This window comes from Sus scrofa, chromosome 12, assembly GCF_000003025.6.
Source record: "Sus scrofa isolate TJ Tabasco breed Duroc chromosome 12, Sscrofa11.1, whole genome shotgun sequence".
NCBI classification, from domain to species: Eukaryota; Metazoa; Chordata; class Mammalia; order Artiodactyla; family Suidae; genus Sus; species Sus scrofa.
Genome location: NC_010454.4, coordinates 14111050 through 14128729, shown reverse-complemented (window position 1 = coordinate 14128729; position 17680 = coordinate 14111050). Strand labels below are relative to the sequence as shown.

The 17680-nt window shown below is 45.6% G+C and overlaps 1 protein-coding gene across 1 annotated transcript in view; it reads right to left on the bottom strand.

The window, feature by feature from the left end:
- BPTF (bromodomain PHD finger transcription factor) overlaps positions 1–15787 on the bottom strand; it is a 141868-nt gene extending 126081 nt beyond the window's left edge. The window contains 1 exon segment of the mRNA XM_021068118.1: positions 15160–15787. Coding sequence (XP_020923777.1) covers positions 15160–15787 — 628 coding nt within the window.

The window sequence follows — 17680 nt, the reverse complement described above, 5'->3', positions numbered from 1 at the left end:
TCTTAAGTACCAAAAATATTCTACTCAAAAAACCTTTTCTTTGAAAACTATTAAAGTAGTTAAACCACTTGTCCAGAGACTCCTGAGAAAGAGGTTTACTCAGAGACACAGCGCTATGCGACGACTAAGTTCACAGACCAACTTCTAAACTTTTACAACATGAGAATTCTCTGAGTTATCAAATTAAATTTCTCAGCCAAAAGTCTCTGAACTGTAATCCTTCTTGCCCTTCAGTCCTACATCTATGACTGAGCTTCATTTTATCAGGACCGCGGCAGATTTTCTAAAACTAACCTCTTCCCCTCACGGAGAAGAGCAAACGCTGCGGCCATCGCAAGTCTGGCTGGAGAAATTCAACACCATCACATCTACAAACAAGGCGGGCCTGACAGGCTCGACAAAGGAGAAACCACGGCCAGAGGGCTGGCGCTACCCGGGCCATGCAGCCTTCAGAGCAAATAAAAGGCTACAGGAAGAGCCACGCGAGGTAAATTCTCACAGTCAAGCAGAAGCACACCGACTACCACGGCACAGTCAGTCCAGGAGAATTTTCTGTGATGATACAAAATGACCCAAATGTTCTACATCACACAAGACTACTGGGCATCTAAAGTGCCACTGAAGAGTTCCCGTTGTGGCTCAGTGGTTAATGAATCCAACTAGGAACAATGAGGTTGAGGGTTCGATTCCTGGCCTCGCTCAGTGGGTTAAGGATCCAGTGCTGCCATGACCTGGGGTGTAGGTTGCAGACACGACTCAGATCCCTGTGTTGCTGCACCTGTGGCGGAGGCCAGCAGCTACAGCTCCGATTAGACCCCTGGCCTGGGAACCTCCATATGCCACAGGAGCAGCCTTAGAAAAGACAAATAAATAAATACAGTGCCATTGAAGAAGTGAAGTCCGAATTTTACTTACATTTTTCAGTTTTGTTTTGTTTTTTTTTTGCTTTTTTAGGGCTGCACCTGCAGCATATGGAGGTTCCCAGGCTAGGGGTCAAATTGGAGCTACAGCTGCCGGCCTACACTACAGCCACGCAACACAGGATCTGAGTCGCATCTGCGACCTACACCCCAGGTCACGGCAACACCAGATCCTTAACCCACTGAGCGAGGCCAAGGATCGAACCCGCAACCTCATGGTTCCTAGTCAGGAACTTCTGAATTTTAATTAAATTTAAATAGCCCCAGGGGGTTCCCGTAGTGGCACAGCAGAAAAGAATCCCACTAGTACCCATGAGTAGGCAGGCTGGATCCCTGGCCTCACTCGGTGGGTTGGGGATCTGGCATTGCCATGAGCTGTGGTGTAGGTCATAGACACAGCTTGGATCTGCCATTTATTGCTATGGCTGTGGCGTAGGCTGGCAGCTACAGCTCCGATTAGACCCCTAGCCTGGGAACCTCCATATGCCTCCTGCGCAGGCCCTAAAAAGACAAATTAATTAATTAATAGCCCCACATGGCTAGCGGCTGCCATATTTGACAGGGCAGAACTAAGGGTAGAAAGAATCAAGAGCTGTGTTTTGACTCACACAGTTCAACAACCACCTGTATGCTGCCAGTGTATTCTAGAGACTGCGCCGGCACTAAGGAGAGAGATGAACGAGAGGCTCCCTGCCTAAGACGGGTTCTATTGAAAGAGAAAGCCTGGTAATTACAGTTCATTTCAGTACAATGTCTTAACAAATAAAGACATAATGAGGAAGGGATCAAATAATCCTTTCTAAAGGTTTATGCACTTAAAAGCAGAGCCTCAAAATGCATGAAGACTAACAGAATTCCAAAGAGAAAGAGGCAAATCCATAACAACAGCTGTAGACGGCGACATTCGTCTCTTGGTAATTGACAGAACAAGCAGGTAGAAGGAAGATCAAGGATACAGAAGACCTTCACCCTACGACCCACCGGGCCCGACGTCACTTATGGAACCCTCTCCCCACCAGCAGCAGGATACACCTTCTTTCCAACTGCACTTGGGACATTCATCTAGACAGATAACATTTGGGGTATAAAGCAAACCTTGAAAAATGTTTTACAAAATTAAAATCATACAAGGTATGTATGCTCTCTGGACACAATGAACTTAAATTAGAAATCAGTAACAGAAAGAAACCTAGAACATCCCCAAATGTCTGTAAACTAAGCAACCTAAAAATGCACAAAGTCCGGGGAGGGGGGGAGATAAAGGAACTTAGTTCTACCCGAGGAAATGGAAATAGTGACCAGAAGGCAGACGGAGGTGATGGTGGCAACTAAGAGTTCATCGCAGCAGCGAACAGCCGTAAGGTGGGCGAGGGGAACTTGGACAAAGAATTCAGTATTATCTGGCAATCAAATCCAAGATGAAGAGAAGTCAGTTATGAATACGAAGAGAAATAAAAGAGCTTAGAAGTCAATTCAACCTTGAATTCTTTCTCTACCACATCGCAGCTAACCCATCTATCACTAAGATGTGTCATTCTAAGTCCCGAATTATTTTTTGATGATTTCTCTCTAAAGTAAAAGATCTGGAGTTCCTGTAGTGGCGCAGCGGAAACAAATCTGACTAGGAACCATGAGGTTGTGGGTTCGATCTCTGGCCTCGCTCAGCAGGTTAAGGATCCGGCGTTGCCGTGAGCTGTGGTGTAGGTCGCAGGTGAGGTTCGGACTGGACTCTCTGGCCCGGGAACTTTCATATGCTGCGCCTGCAGCCCTTAAAGAACAAACAAACAACCCCACAGATCTGATCACATCACTCCCTACTTTAAAATCCTTCACAGCTTTCCCTCCAGTCCCTTGCACTGGGGTCCGAGGGCCGAGAATCCCCCCTCCCCTTCCTTCACCCAGCTACTTTAACTCTGAACTCAACGGTCACCTCTTCGGGGCAGCCTTTTCTGACCCCTCCCCCCATGAAATACTCTGACTGCCCCCCTCTGGAAGCACCTCTCTCACTGATACACTTGCCACCTTCCCTGCTGTATCAGGGCAGGGGCCGTATCTGCTTTATTTGTGGCTACATCCCAGAGAGTGCCTGGAACAGGTTCTCAACAGGTATTTTTTTAAATAAATGAGCAAATCAATGAGACAATAAAAGATGAGGCCGGCAGAGGAAGCAAAAGCCAAGCTATGCGTATACACTAAAGGACACAATCAGTTTCCTAGAGAAGGTACCGAGGAAAGAGCGTAACGTGGTCAGATTTGTCTTAAGCAGAGCAGTATGTGTGTGGAAGCTGGATATGAGGAGATGAAGGGACAAGAGGAGGCCAGGCAGGTAAGCTGGTTCCTTCAAGAGGCCAAGAAGGCGATAAAGCCCTGATTTAGGGGAGTTCCCGTAGTGGCTCAGTGGTTAACGAATCCAACAAGGAACCAAGAGGTTTCAGGTTCCATCCCTGGCCTTGCTCAGCGGGTTAAGGATCTGCATTGCCATGAGCTGTGGTGTAGGTTGCAGACATGGCTGGGATCCCGCATTGCTGTGGCTCTGGTATAGGCCAGTGGCTACAGCTCCAATTAGACCTAGCCTGAGAACCTCCATATGCCGCAGGAGCGGCCCCAGAAAAGACAAAAAAAAAAAAAAAAGGAGTTCCCATCGTGGCGCAGTGGTTAACGAATCCGACTAGGAACCATGAGGTTGCAGGTTCGGTCCCTGCCGTTGCTCAGTGGATTAACGATCCGGCGTTGCCGTGAGCTGTGGTGTAGGTTGCAGACGCGGCTTGGATCCCGAGTTGCTGTGGCTCTGGCGTAGGCCGGTGGCTACAGCTCCGATTCGACCCCTAGCCTGGGAACCTCCATATGCCGCGGGAGCGGCCCAAGAAATAGCAACAACAACAACAACAACAACAACAACAAAGCCCTTATTTAAATAACCATTAGCGCAGACGGAGGAGACCTGAAAGATATTCAAGATATGTGGAACATACACTGACCAGGACCTGGTGACAAGCCTGCACGTGGGGGGTGAAGGAAAGGGAGAAGTTTGTTACTTCCTCACTTCTGACTTGGGGAATTCAGGGGCCAGAGCCATTATTCCTGGAGCAAGGAAAAAGGAGGCCAGGAGCAGTCACTAAAGCATGAAACCTATTTGGAACACATTGAATTGAATGTGCCTACAGGACTTGTAAGTGGAAAGTTTCAAGAATTTTTCACTCATCCACTCATCCTATAAAACACAGGAAGCAAGAGTTGCCATTGCAGCTAAGCGGGTTAAGACCCCTACTAGTCTGAGAGGATGCAGGTTCAATCCCTGGTCTCACTCAGTGGGTTAAGGATCTGGCACTGTGGCAAACTGCAGCCTAGGCTGGTGATGTGGCTCAGATCCAGTGTTGCTGTGGCTGTGGTGTAGGCCGGCAGCTGCAGCTCTGGTTGGATCCCTAGCCTGTGAACGTCCATATGCCACAGGTGCAGCCATTAAAAAACAAACAAACAAACAAAAAAACAGAAAGGAAATCATGATGATAGAGTTTTGGGTATCAGAGACCATGAAAGTATTAAATTTGATTAGTCATCAAAAAATGCAAATTCAAACAAGAGCGCTTTTAACCCATTGAATGAAAAGATGGTTTATAAATAACCAGTGCTGGTGAAATGGGCCCTTTCACACACTGGAAATATATTTACTGTATTTATAATATATCATACTGTATGTATTATAATTTATATATACTATACATTACATAATATATAATACATTGCATATCATATTTATAATTTATATTGGTAGTATGTATTAAAAGCCTTAAAAAAATCAGGAATGAGAAGCAAGATTTACCTAAAGGTTTAGTCACTACAGGTAATCACAGCAAACACACACAACTGGCCCTTCATAACCACAAGTTCCACATCCAAGGATTACAAGGGCCTACTGCATGACACTCTTTTACCTAAGAGACTTTAGCACCTGCAGATTTCGGTATCCATAGGGAGCCAGGGATGCTGGAACGAACTGCCCACACATACCAAGGAACGACTGCAGGTGTAGCTTAACGACTTGGTAAACCCTTAGGATGGAATCGAACATCATCCCCTCCTTTCCCAGGAAATTCTAGACACCATATTTCAAAAGCTTACTTTACCGTGACACATTCCAGTTTTAAAATGTTCAATGATGCCACACTGCCTACTAAGTACCAATTCCTCAGACTGACATTTATTCCAATTGGACCAAAATATACTCTCCACTTCTCTACAGTCTTGTCTCCCCCGAGTATGCAGACCCTGAACACGCACCTTCCTGTCACCTGCTACATTTCTCCTCCTCCCTGCTCCTCCTGTTCAGTCTCCACCTGGAGAAGTCGACCCAACTTTCAAGGCAAAGTCAGCGTTTTTCTTGACCTCATTTCTGATCTTCCAATAGAATACAACCCATCTCCCTAATTTAATTGTTTTTCCTACAGCAGTTACCACAGCCTGCCCTATGTTATTTTATATTTATATATTTATATTTATACCCTCTTCAAAAGAAAAAAGACCTGAGAGTAGGGGCCATTTCTTATCTATCACTGCATCTCTTGGAAGGGTTTTTGTCTGTTTTTGTCTTTTTAGGGCCACATCTGTGGCATATGGAAGTTCCCAGGCTAGTGGTTAAATTGGAGCTACAGCTGCCAGCCTACACCACAGCCACAATAATGCCAGATCTGGGCCGCATCTGCAACCTATATAGCAGCTCACGGCAACACCGGATCCTCAACCCACTGAGCAAGGCCAGGGATCAAACTCAAGCCCTCATGGATACTAGTCAGATTCGTTACTGCTGAGCCACAAATGAAACTCCCTCTTTGAAGGTTTTAACATAGTACCTTGCACACTGAATAAGCACTAAGTTATTTTTTAACTGTTTTAATCACATTATAAAGAAATACTTAATGAGACCAGTTTTGTTTTGCTTTTTTGTCTTTTTAGGGCCACACCTGCAGCATGTGGAAGTTCCCAGGCTAGGGGTCGAATGAGAGCTGCAGCTGCGGGCCTATACCACAGCCACAGCAACACCAGATCCAAGCAGCGTCTGCAACCTACACCACAGCTCACGGATTCCTAACCCACTGAGCGAAGCCAGGGATCGAACCCGCAACCTCATGGTTACTAGTCAGAATCGTTTCTGCTGCGCCACAACAGGAACTCTGAAACTGCTTTTTTAAATTTAGGGTCCTACACCCAAACTATCTACCAGCTATTAGGACTGAAAAGGGCATTTTTACATATATAATGATAAAAAGTAAAGTTTAGTTCTCATGCACCCATTCCTAGGAAGCAACTAGAGACTGTGCTGAAAAAGGAAAGTAAACCAAGGAAGCTGTATGACCCAAGAAACAGAATCAACATGGAAAGCAGCAAAAAGAAATTCCAGTGAGACGCAAGAGACGGTGCGAGCAGCCAATTCAAGCGAGGGCAGAAATGCTGAGGGCTGCAGAAGGGAGATCAGCAAGGGAAAGAGTGGAATTTTTGAGAGTTTGTTAAATGTAATAGGTGGTAAGATATTGTACAGACTTCAAAGTACATGAGGCTAGGTACATAAAACCCTAAACAAGGGAAAAATACAGTAATAAACCCAGAAAAAAATAGTTATAATAATAATAATACATTATTTGATGCAACTGTGAATAATATTTAATAGTTGTAACAGCGTACTCCATTCCTCAGGATGTATCTGAATATCACGTTGTAACTACAATGAGAGGATAAGGAGAAAGTAAGAGTTAATTATTATGGGGCTAAATCCTCGTCTACCAAGACAAAGTTGAGAGAGATGTCTAGTATCAATAAATCAAATAAAAGCACATCATTTTAAAACACTGTGGTAAAGACCAGGGGTAAAAAAACCAAACAGCTACAAGACTTAAAAGCCTCTGCCTCTGGGACGGTCTCAGATCAGGAAGAGGTGCAGCAGGGAGCTGCTTTGCTCACGATGAGCCTTAATACACCTTCGACTTCTTTTACCCATATTCATCTACCACTTTGATAAAGATACAATGATACGGGAGAGACTTGCTGTATATCAAAGAAAAATAATCAGTTTGTTCAGTGTCATCCTAGTTGTATCTTTTTTTTCTTTTTCTTTTTTTTTAACCCCGGTGAGCAGCGGCTTGACATGGGATTCCAGGTCCCAGACTAGGGACTGAACCTGGGCCACAGCAGTGAGTCCTAACTACTAGGCCACCAGGGAACTCCCAATATATCGTTTTAAAAATATGTAGATAAGAAGATGTTACAGTAAATGAAATTTTACATATATAAATAAATAAAATATGTAACTATGTGGTTTTCTCTGGTTGGTGGGATTACAGATGATTTTCATTTTCATCTTTATGGTATACATATATTTTCCCAAGGGAGTAAATCTGCACTATTTCTAAATTTTTTCATTGCAATTTTTAAAAACAACTTGAGAATAGATGAGATCTCGGGGGAAGGAGGGAGACGGTGAGGGGGCCAGGGGCTGGTCTGAAAACCTGGAAAACATGTTGAAGGCCCAGGAAGAGGAAGGTGGCACGGAGGAGAGGACCCACCAGAGAGCTAAAATTGCCAAGAGCACTTTTTCTATTTTAACTGACCACTGGGAGTAACTGAAGTAAATGCATTATTTCTTATAGCTCTAAATAAGTCAGATGTGAGGTAAACGAAATGTCCTGAATGGGTAAGTGAAACAGCTAATAATTCTTTTTTGGAGGGTGGGGGAGAAACAGCTCCACTTTAATGCACATTCTTACTTAAATGCAGTCCTCTAAATATTTTTAATGCCTTATGAGTCAGTTGACAGCTTTCAATAGAATAAAATACTACCTCATTACATTGTAAGTAAAGTCCCTATATCTGTACAGAATCTCCATTCTGAGTTCAGGCACCAATCATCAGACAATAACAGCTGCCATTTATTGACTCTTTACCATGTGCCAGGCCCAGTGCTATGGAACCTCCACTGCACAATGGAGGAGGGTGAGGTACAAAGAGTTGAGCAAAACGCCCATCACCACAGAGCCGGATTCAAATCCACAAGGGCTGGTTCCGGATCCTTCACTCTTTATGACTCTGTGCTACACACCACCTCTCTAGATCCTTGCATTCACAGAAGATGGATGAAGGAGGTCCCGCTGTGGCGCAACAGGACTGGCAGCGTCTTGGGAGCCCTGAGACACAGGTTCGTTTCTGGCCCGGCCCAGTGGACCAAGGATGTGGTATCGCTACAGCTTCAGCTTAGGTCAAGACTGTGGCTCGGACCTGATCCCTGGCCCAGGAGCTCCATGTGCCACGAGGTGGCAAAAAATGAAAGGGAAAAAAAAAAAGATTTATAGAGATTCTTGAACATCAAGATAGAGCCTAAGATTCTGTTGTGGGCATACATACACACATGGGTGTCTCGGATGCCTGCCACACGTCCTCACGCCAACTGGGTAGAAATATGACTCCACTTAAACTTACCCTGACAAACTCTGGAATAAATTTTCGGAGCTGACCTAAAGTAATCCAAAAATCATACATATTTTGAAAGATTCACAAATCAGCTCTCAGCTCTCATTCATCCTAAGAGAACTCTGTTTTAGAACTATTGTAATGAACAAAATAAATCTGGTTAAATGATTCTACTAAAATTATATTTTTAATAATCCAGCTATCACAATCCTAGGATACACCCAAGAGAAATGAACACATACTAGCCAGACAAAAATCTATACACCAAGGTTAGCAGCAGTAATATTCCTAACAGCCAAAAAGTGGAAACAAGTCAAACGTCCATGAATTTATGAATGAATAAGCTAAACGTGGTATATCCATATACTGACATATTAAATATAGTACTGAAACATGCTCCAAGACCCATGAACCTTGAAAACATTACGCTATGAAAGAAGCCTCATATTGTATGATTCCTTTCATAAGGAATTTCCAAAAGAGACAAATCAACAGAGAATGAAAGTAGTGGTTTCCAGGGAATGGGACGGGGGAGAGAGAGAACAGGGAGTGACTGCTATAGATATGGGTTTCTTTGGGGGGTTGGTAAAAATGTTCTGGAATTAGGCAGGGGTGGTGGTTGCACAGCTCTGTGAATATACTAAAACCAATGAATTCCATGGTGGCCTTACACACGTGGGTGTCTCAGATGCCTGCCACCTTTTTTAAAGAGGTGTAATTTATTGTGTGTATACCATATCTCAATAAAGCTGCTATTTTGAAAACGTAATTTTTATTAAACATCGCTTGAAAAGTATGCAGCAATTTAGATGTCCAATAAATGTTAGCTCTTACAGCTACTATTTTTTAAAATCATTCAGCAATCAAAAAAAAAAACTTGAGGCGTTCCTATTGTGGCACAGCTGAAACAAATCTGACTAGTATCCATCATGAGGATGCAGGTTCGATCCCTGGCCTCACTCCATGGGTTGGGGATCCAGCATGGCTGTGAGCTGTGGTGTAGGTCACAGACACAGCTCGGATCCCGTGTCACTGTGGCTGTGGTGTAGGCCAGCAACTGTAGCTCCAATTCAACCCTAGCCTGGGAACTTCCATATGCCACAGGTGCGGCCCAAGAAAGAAAGAAAGAAAAATCTGAGTAGGAGTTACTACTGTGGTACAGTGGGTTAAGAATCTGACTGCACCAGCTTGGGTCACTCTGGAGGCCCAGGTTCAATTCCCAGCCCAGGAACTTCCATATGCCATGGGTATGGCCATGAAAAAATAAAATCGGTAATATAACTTAGTCTCTAGAAAAACATATAAAATAACTTGCTATATAGTAGGAGAGAAAATAATTAAGACATTATATTTAGTTATATGCATTTCAATTCTGTCTGTATGACTTGACTTACAATCTTTTAAAGTGCATTTTGTAAGGTTTTGCTTTTTTTTAAAGAAATGTTCTATCTCCTGAGGCTTATCATTTTAAAGAACTGAAAGCACAAAAAAATCAGAATGAGGGTCAGCGCTAAACTAGTGCTAAATTTTGAAGATGAGGTGCTAACTGCATAAGCAGGCATTCAAGGAGAAAAGAGACCCAGGTGAGCAACAGTACTCTGAGGGTGCTCTGGGACGACTCCTAAGAAAAGAGCCCGGAGGAGGGGCTAGAGCCTGGGGGTTAGAGCTCAGCTAAGGAGCAAGGAGGAAGGAATCATCCAGTGCACAGGGCATCTGCCAGGACTTGCTTCTGCCTGTCACTCAGATTATCTGTCTCCCACCACTATCACCACCTTCTCACCCCCAGCATCTCCCGCTCCAAGGATCAGCTGTCACACAGAGGAATGGGGTCTTGGAGAGTAAGGAAGAGATCAGAGTTGCTGTTGCACAGACATTTCAACACGTAGCTCCACTGCAAATATACACCAGGAGAGGAGATTGGCATGAACTGTACACAAGACTGTCAATGACTGCATGACCCCCACACACACCTCTCTGCTACTCAGATCATGTCCCACTTTTTTTGTTGTTGTTGTTGGTCTTTTTAGGGCCGCACCCATGACATATGGAGGTTCTCAGGCTAGGGGTCGAATCGGAGCTACAGCTGCCAGCCTACACCACAGCCACATCAACTCAGGATCCAAGCTACTGTCTGCAGGACTTACACCCTAGCTCACGCCAATGCCAGATCCTTAACCCACTGGGTGAGGCCAAGGACTGAATCTGCATCCTCATTTCCACTGAGTCATGATGGGAACTCCTTGTCCCACTTTATAATAACTCTTTGGGGCCCTAATTTTCTTTCTTCTAATTCTCATGGGTTTTAAAATTTACAATGACATTTTTTATTTATTTATTTTGCCACACCTGTGGCATGCAGAGGTTCCTGAGGCCAGGGATCAAACTTGTGCCACAGCAGCAACCCAAGCCACTGTGGTGACAACACCAGGTCCCTAATCTGCTGAGCTACCAGAGAACTCTTAATTCTCATTTTAACCTTTTCAGTTACCGATACCTGAAGAGAGACTCTATTAATTTCTCTTATAATCCCGAATTTCTGCTGCCACTGAGAGTAGTGCCAATCTCAGAGAGGCATATTTGATGAAGTCCTCTCTGTCTACACTTCTGACGCTGCTGTCCAAGCCTGGAGAATTCTGAAGTACCTCCTGAACTGCTCTTCCCACCCGCGGCTACAAAACCCATCCAGATCCCCATTAGCTATCTGTCCTCTTCAATCCATCCTGCAGACCAGAAGCAATGCTAAGCTTCCTGATGCCCCACTGAAATCATATCCAACTTGTTTCCAGATCTTCTGATTGTTCCCTATACCTACAAGTGAAACTGACCTGAAATAGACAGAGGTAGGGGGAGCTTCAGAAAGCACCTTCTCCATTAAGTCTCTCAACTAGGGGGAAAGGATGAGTTAACAATATCCGTGATTCGATTTGGTTTGGATTCATGCTCCTGCATGGCTACTCATGGGAATTCAGCATATCCCTTGAGTGTTCCAGGAATGATAAGTGACTGAGGATCACTGATCTAGCCCAAACCTTACCCTAAAGACAAGGGAGGGAGAACAAATGTTGCAGCCTAGTTCTCTAAGTACTGCTTAGAGAGCTTTACAGTTTATTTCCTATTCACAGGCTCAGGCCCTTGCTAAACCAGGTTACTTAAGACAGCCCACATTGTAAAAATCAGCACTTGGCTCACGCTGCTCCCTCCTTCCCTCTGTCCAGCCTTACTATCTACACCCCCATCCAGAAAGCGTATGTCCACACTGACTCCCCCCAATAGATTATGATCCCACCCCCCTTAAATCTCTACTGCACTTTGTACTTCACTTGTAGCAATCAGGAATTTGCAAGTCTATAATGAAAAGATGTTCGGCTGACACTAGTAGGAATAAATACTGCCAACCGAGTAACAAATTCTACTTCAGATGAGCCTACAGTTCATTGGCATCCATGCCACTAATCTCCACTGTCATAATCCTTAGAGGATATAAATCACTAACTGTCCCAGGACAATACCAGGGCTTTGGCTTCCTGAAGTCATCAGAAGTTCTCAACTCCAAAATACCAGCTGGGTAGTCTCCGAAGTCCCACACAAGTTAAATGCAAAAACTATTCTGTTTAAAGTCTGACTTGACTTTTTGGAATTAGCAAATGCTTGATTTCAAGATGCTGTCAGAACTTTATCAAATGCCTATTCAAAACAAATTTTCTATACACTCCTTCTCAATGTACTGGCAAAGTATGTCAGAAAACCTGCAGGTTGTAAGAACTCTAAAATTTAACAGGAAGAATAAAAGCCTCACTCAGCCAAATGCGTCAGTTACACAAAGTTACACAAAACTAGACGATTTCAATTTTGTATTAACAAATTGTCATCCCTATAGTTAGTATCTGTCATGTGAGTACCCTGAGTATCCATTTAAATTTTTCCTTCATTAAAACGAAAACATTTCACCTCCAGTGAATTAACTTTTTAAAAGCTATGATTTTAGAACATCGATCTAGTAGTATCAACCAATATCTTTGCATTAACAGGTATATTAATTACAAAGTGCTTAACACTGTGAATAAGAGGTGAATGAGTTACTTCTTCCATCAGGAATTTAATACATTAGTACTTTGGCCAACATTCTAGTTGACAAAATTTAATCAACTTATTCTAAATGACGAATAAAGTATATTCCTCTTTTATCCTTGACAATATAGCTGTATTTGAATCCACCAAATATATTTATTTATGAGCTCCTGGGATATCTTAAACCAGTCCTAGAACGTTTTTCCTTCCAGAGCATATATACACATATATACACATGTACCTGACAACCTTCCTCCCAGCCTTTAATGCCTAGACGTACAGATGATAAAACTAATGAAAGTAGAGCTTGGCCTAACCAACTACCATGCACTGTTATCCTGGGCAAGAGAACATATTCTAAAAGTTTAGAACACAAAATGTATCATCCCTTTTCCCATGTCTTGAGAAATAATGTTTCAAAAAGTAAAACATCTAACAAGTTAACACCACCTCCGAGAAAGAAAGGAAGAGCAGCTCAAAACACACTAACTCTGTGACTGAAAAACCATCACTAGTCAAAACTTCAGGAGTTCCCCTCATGGCTCAGCGGTAAGGAAACTGACTAGTATCCATGAAAACAATCCCTAGTCAAACTTCAACATCTAATTAGATCAATGTTTAGTTCCCAAATCTAAAATATTTAGGAATTGTGGCACGACTATAGAATTATCAAAATTTCATCTGTTACAAGTTCTCACCTACTAACAATCATTTGTCCAAACAATTTTGATGAGCACCTGCTGTGTGCAAGACACTGTACCAGGAACTGTAGGGGGTATAAGGTTAGCATAAGGGTATATAATCCTTAGTTTCACATAACGACAACGCATGTCATCAGGAAAAACAAAGTGTCGTGAAAAATACATAAAGATAAAAGCATCTTTTTAAAAAAGGAAATCTAGCCAAAAGTGTAATTTAACTCAGCACATACAGGGCTCTCAACCCTAAATATTATTTGCAAGGCCTTCAAAGAGGAGTTCAAGTTAGCTGAAGCGCCCTGCCAAAATGCCTTAGCACTGTCTAATCTGAAAACCTTGCTCCCATAGTATAATTTACTCTCCACGGGTGTTTCAATTCCGGGTTCTTGGTAGAAAAGGCCACATGCGACTTCTTAAGGGAAAAACTACTACTATAAAAGATGTACTGAAATTAAGTTGGAAAGAAACGAAAAACGGTGTGCAGTCCCTTCTACATACAAGGCATAAACACTTGACACTTGACTCACTCCCTGCGCATTCTCCTGCCAGCTTCCCTCCCACCCCCACACCAAAGACAGGCAGATATTCTAACTGTCCGGCAAAAGAAATTACCTTTTTCATTTGCTGTTAGGACAATCTAAATGGCTCAATACTCACACTCTTCCAATGCGTATTTAAGCATTTATTTAAAAAACAAAAAAACCCTGACATTTAAATTTAACCACTTCTACTATCCTAGTCTCATTTAAAAACAAATGACACACTTTAATCACTTTGTTAAGATCCTATTTCCTCACACACTTTACTTTGTAAATGCTCTTAAAACTGGATTCTAATTTGGTTAATCCAGATAAACAAAAATACAAAGGAAAATCTTGTAGGTTATTGCTATAAATTATGTTTTTTTCCGCAATTTAATAAACTGCAACTACGTGTTTAACATAGAGGAGCCATCATGTCTGTATGTTTTTTAAATAAACAACATGCATCTCAGCACCAGCCTAGAGAAATGCTGTGAGAAAACAGGAGAAGAGTCACCATGGAGGAATTCATTACAGGTCTAGGAAGGACTATTATGCCCAGAAACAGAATGAAAAGAAAAAAAATCATTTTTCCATAAATCTCCCTACATGACTTGGAAGGCTGTATGACTTGGAAGTTGGTCCAAAAGTTCATCTCCAACAATTACGTCTGCATGATCAACTATACGTCTTCTGCAACAGGTGACAGGAAACTGCATTTCTCAGGCAAAGGGATCAAATGAGTTAAGACGCATGTTCCTGCGGTCTCTTATTTTGCATTTTACCAAAGCGATTTTGAATCAGATGAAATACCAAATGTGCTTTGGTTTTCTGCTTTGCTTTTTAATCAGCCATTGACCAGCAACTGTTGCACGAGCCCACTAGCACTCAAGAATAAAAACAAACACACAGGACCAGATAAGGTCCTACTAAGCCAACTGATCCATTTCCTTAACACACTTTTAAAACCACACAGCTCGGGGTGCGAAGAGAAGCATGTCTTGTGTGTGTTTGTATGCCACAATCTGTCTAAATTCGCAATTCCTTTTTAAGGAACAGATATAGAATAAAAATCTAAAAGAAACCACATTAGAAATGCAAAGAGGTTTGCAAAACAAGAAGCTTCTTTCATTCCAAAAAACCAAACCAAAACAAGGGGGGAAAAATGAATGCAATGGATATGTGTGTGCCAAAGTTTCAATCCTGCCCGGTGGAGACACTGCACTGGCACAAATTTTTAAGAGGAAAGAGGGGGCTGGGGGGAGAGAGAGAGAGAGAGGGTAGTGTGTGGCCTGCGAACTGCAACAATGCAATCTCCATTTTGAACAATGCGCCTCTTTCCTCTTGTAAATCTAGTTTTTTGCCACTTGAAGTGCCGTCGCATTTCCCTTCTGTTTGGGGGGGAGGTGGGGGTGGGGGGAGACCACAGAGGGAGTGAGCGAGGGGGAGGGGGAGGAGGTGGGGAAGGAGTCTGCAGCAACTGGGCTGGGTGGGTACCTGGAGTGCTGCTATAGGTGCTATGGCTCCTGAAGCTGCTTTCCGTGCAGTAACTGGCGTCGTCGTCGTCGTCTTCCATCTCCTCCGGATAATCGGAGTCATCGTCGTCCTCCTCCATCTCATCTTCCTCGTCGTCCTCGGAATCCTGGGTCTCCTCGGCGTCGCCGTCGTCCTCCTCCTCCTCCTCGGAGACCATGTCCTCCTCCTCCTCCTCCTCCTCTTCGCTCTCGTGGTCATCGTACACCACTTTGTTGACGGCCCTCCGGGCCGTGGTGGTCCGGGCCAGGTGGCCGCCGCCGCCGCCCCCGCCCCCGCCCTGCCGCCCCCGCCTCCTCGCCCCCCCGGCCCGGGGCGCTGGTGCTGGGGGGGCCGGCGGCGGCGGCGGCGGCGGCGGCGGCGGCTTCCTCCGGCTACTGCTGCCCCCCCTGGGCGAGCTCAGCCGCGTCTTGGGCGCCACCTCAGCCTGGGCGGCGGCCCACCTGCCCCGGCTGCTGCCGCGGTGGCGCGAGCGGAGCCCCCCGATGGGTCCGGACGTGGGCGGCGGCGGCGGCGGGGCCGGGGCCGGGGCGCAGCGCTCCGCAGCGGGAGCCGCGGGCTGCTTGGGCGGCCTGCCCCGCCGGCCCCTCATGTCGGAGCCGAGGCGGGGGGAGAAGGGAAAGCGGAGGGGGAGGGGCGGGCGGAGGGGCGGCGGTGGGGGTTGCCGGGGCCGGGCGGGGAGGCCTGCGGGGCCGGGCGGGAGGGGCCCGGCCGGCGGAAGCGGGTGGAGGGAGAAGGCTCAATCCGAATTGCTGGGGCCCCGCTCCGGATCGCCTTCAGCCGCCATCTTGTTTCTTCCCTCTCGCTCGGTGACTGGGGGAACCGACAGCGGCCGCAGGCCCGGAGCGCGGTCACGTGAGCTGCGCCGCCGACGAGCCTGGGACGGAGCGAGGCCACGCGGCGGCCGCTAGAGGGAGCGCGGGAGCGCTGGGTCGGGGGCGGGGAGCCCGAGGCACCTCCGCGCGGCGTGGCTGGACGGCAGCCGCAGGCTCGGAGCGGAGGGCTGTTCCGTCGCGAAGTGTCCCGGGTCCAAAGCCCCGGGTGCCGTCTGCCGAACCCGAACTCACAGAGCCTCCTTCCCGGGTCTCCCCTTCCCAGCTCGGAGACGAGGGCTCGGAGGCCCCCAAATTAATCCCCCTCCTGCTCCCTGGGGAAACTGACGCAGAAAAGAGCCAGAGAGTACCGCGGAGGGAGCCGACTCAGGCGACCCGGGGGCAGGGCAGTGCCAGCACCAGAGGGAAGCCACCTCAGGGCAGGGACCCCCGGAAACATGAAACTCCTAAGACGGCTCTAGAAAGTCCTGAAATTGATCCCAATGACAACTGCTCGGGGGGGCTGTGCCGGAAGCCACGCCCTAGGCTGCCAGACCCGGACAGAGGATCGTTCTGAGACGCTCCCAAAAGCCTCCGGTGAACTCCGGAGAATGCAGCTACATTCCTGCCCCCTTCACTTTCCCAGTCCCAGCTAGAAACTCGACCCCCTCGGAAAGAACTTTTAATTTCTTATTTGCTGTAGAAAAAGGGTAACTTCCCGCCTAAAACCTACTTTAAAGTGTTGCATGCTGGTGTTATAATTTTAATCTCTTTACTTGACGATTAGTAACCATATCTCGGCTAAACCCAGGGAACGGATCATGACAATGAAATTTGAGGCATCACCAGACCAAGGCAGGGAGAATTAAGTCACATTAATATTTATTGGAACATCTGACCACCAAAAAGCGATTTAAGGAAAAATTGTGAACAGGATTCTGTGGCTTATTACAATGTAGTTAGAAAGATAGAATGCCTGTGCGAAATGAAAATACAAACATTGGAGTTCCTAGTGGCTCAACAGGTTAAGGATCCGGGGTTGTCACTGCTGGGGTTTGGGTCGCTGCTGTGGCAAGCGTTGGATCCCTGGCGGAAGAACTTATGCACACAGTGGGCAAGGCCAAACAAACATTAATTGCCAAGTTCATTTATTCAGTAAAGTTCCATTGAGGGAGTCCCTCGTAGTGAGGACTTGGTGCTCTCACTGCTGCAGCCGGGGTTCAATCCCTGATCTGGGAACTGAGATCCCAGATCAAGCCACTGCATGCTGTGACCAGAAGGAAGGTAGGAAGGAGGGAAGGAAAAGCAAAAGATGTAGTTCCACTGAGCAGCAAGAGTAGCAAACTGATGTATGCCTTCAGGGACCAGGACCAATGAAAATAAATGAAGTGGGCAAGGTGAGAACTTTTACAAATGGAACGGCCTGTGTTTTGTTCAAAAAGGGCAGCTTTAGGAATGTGGGCCTAGAACGGCCAGATCTTCAGGTTTTGTTTGTTTGTCGCCAAACCCAAGGCATGTGGAAGTTCCTAGGCCAAGGATCAAATCTGAGCCACAGCTGTGTCAAGACTGGATCCTTAATCCTGTGCACTGGGCCACGGATGGAACCTTCACCTCAGCAGCAACCGGAGCCACCTCAGAAACAACACCAGATCTTTAACCTGCTGCGCCACAGC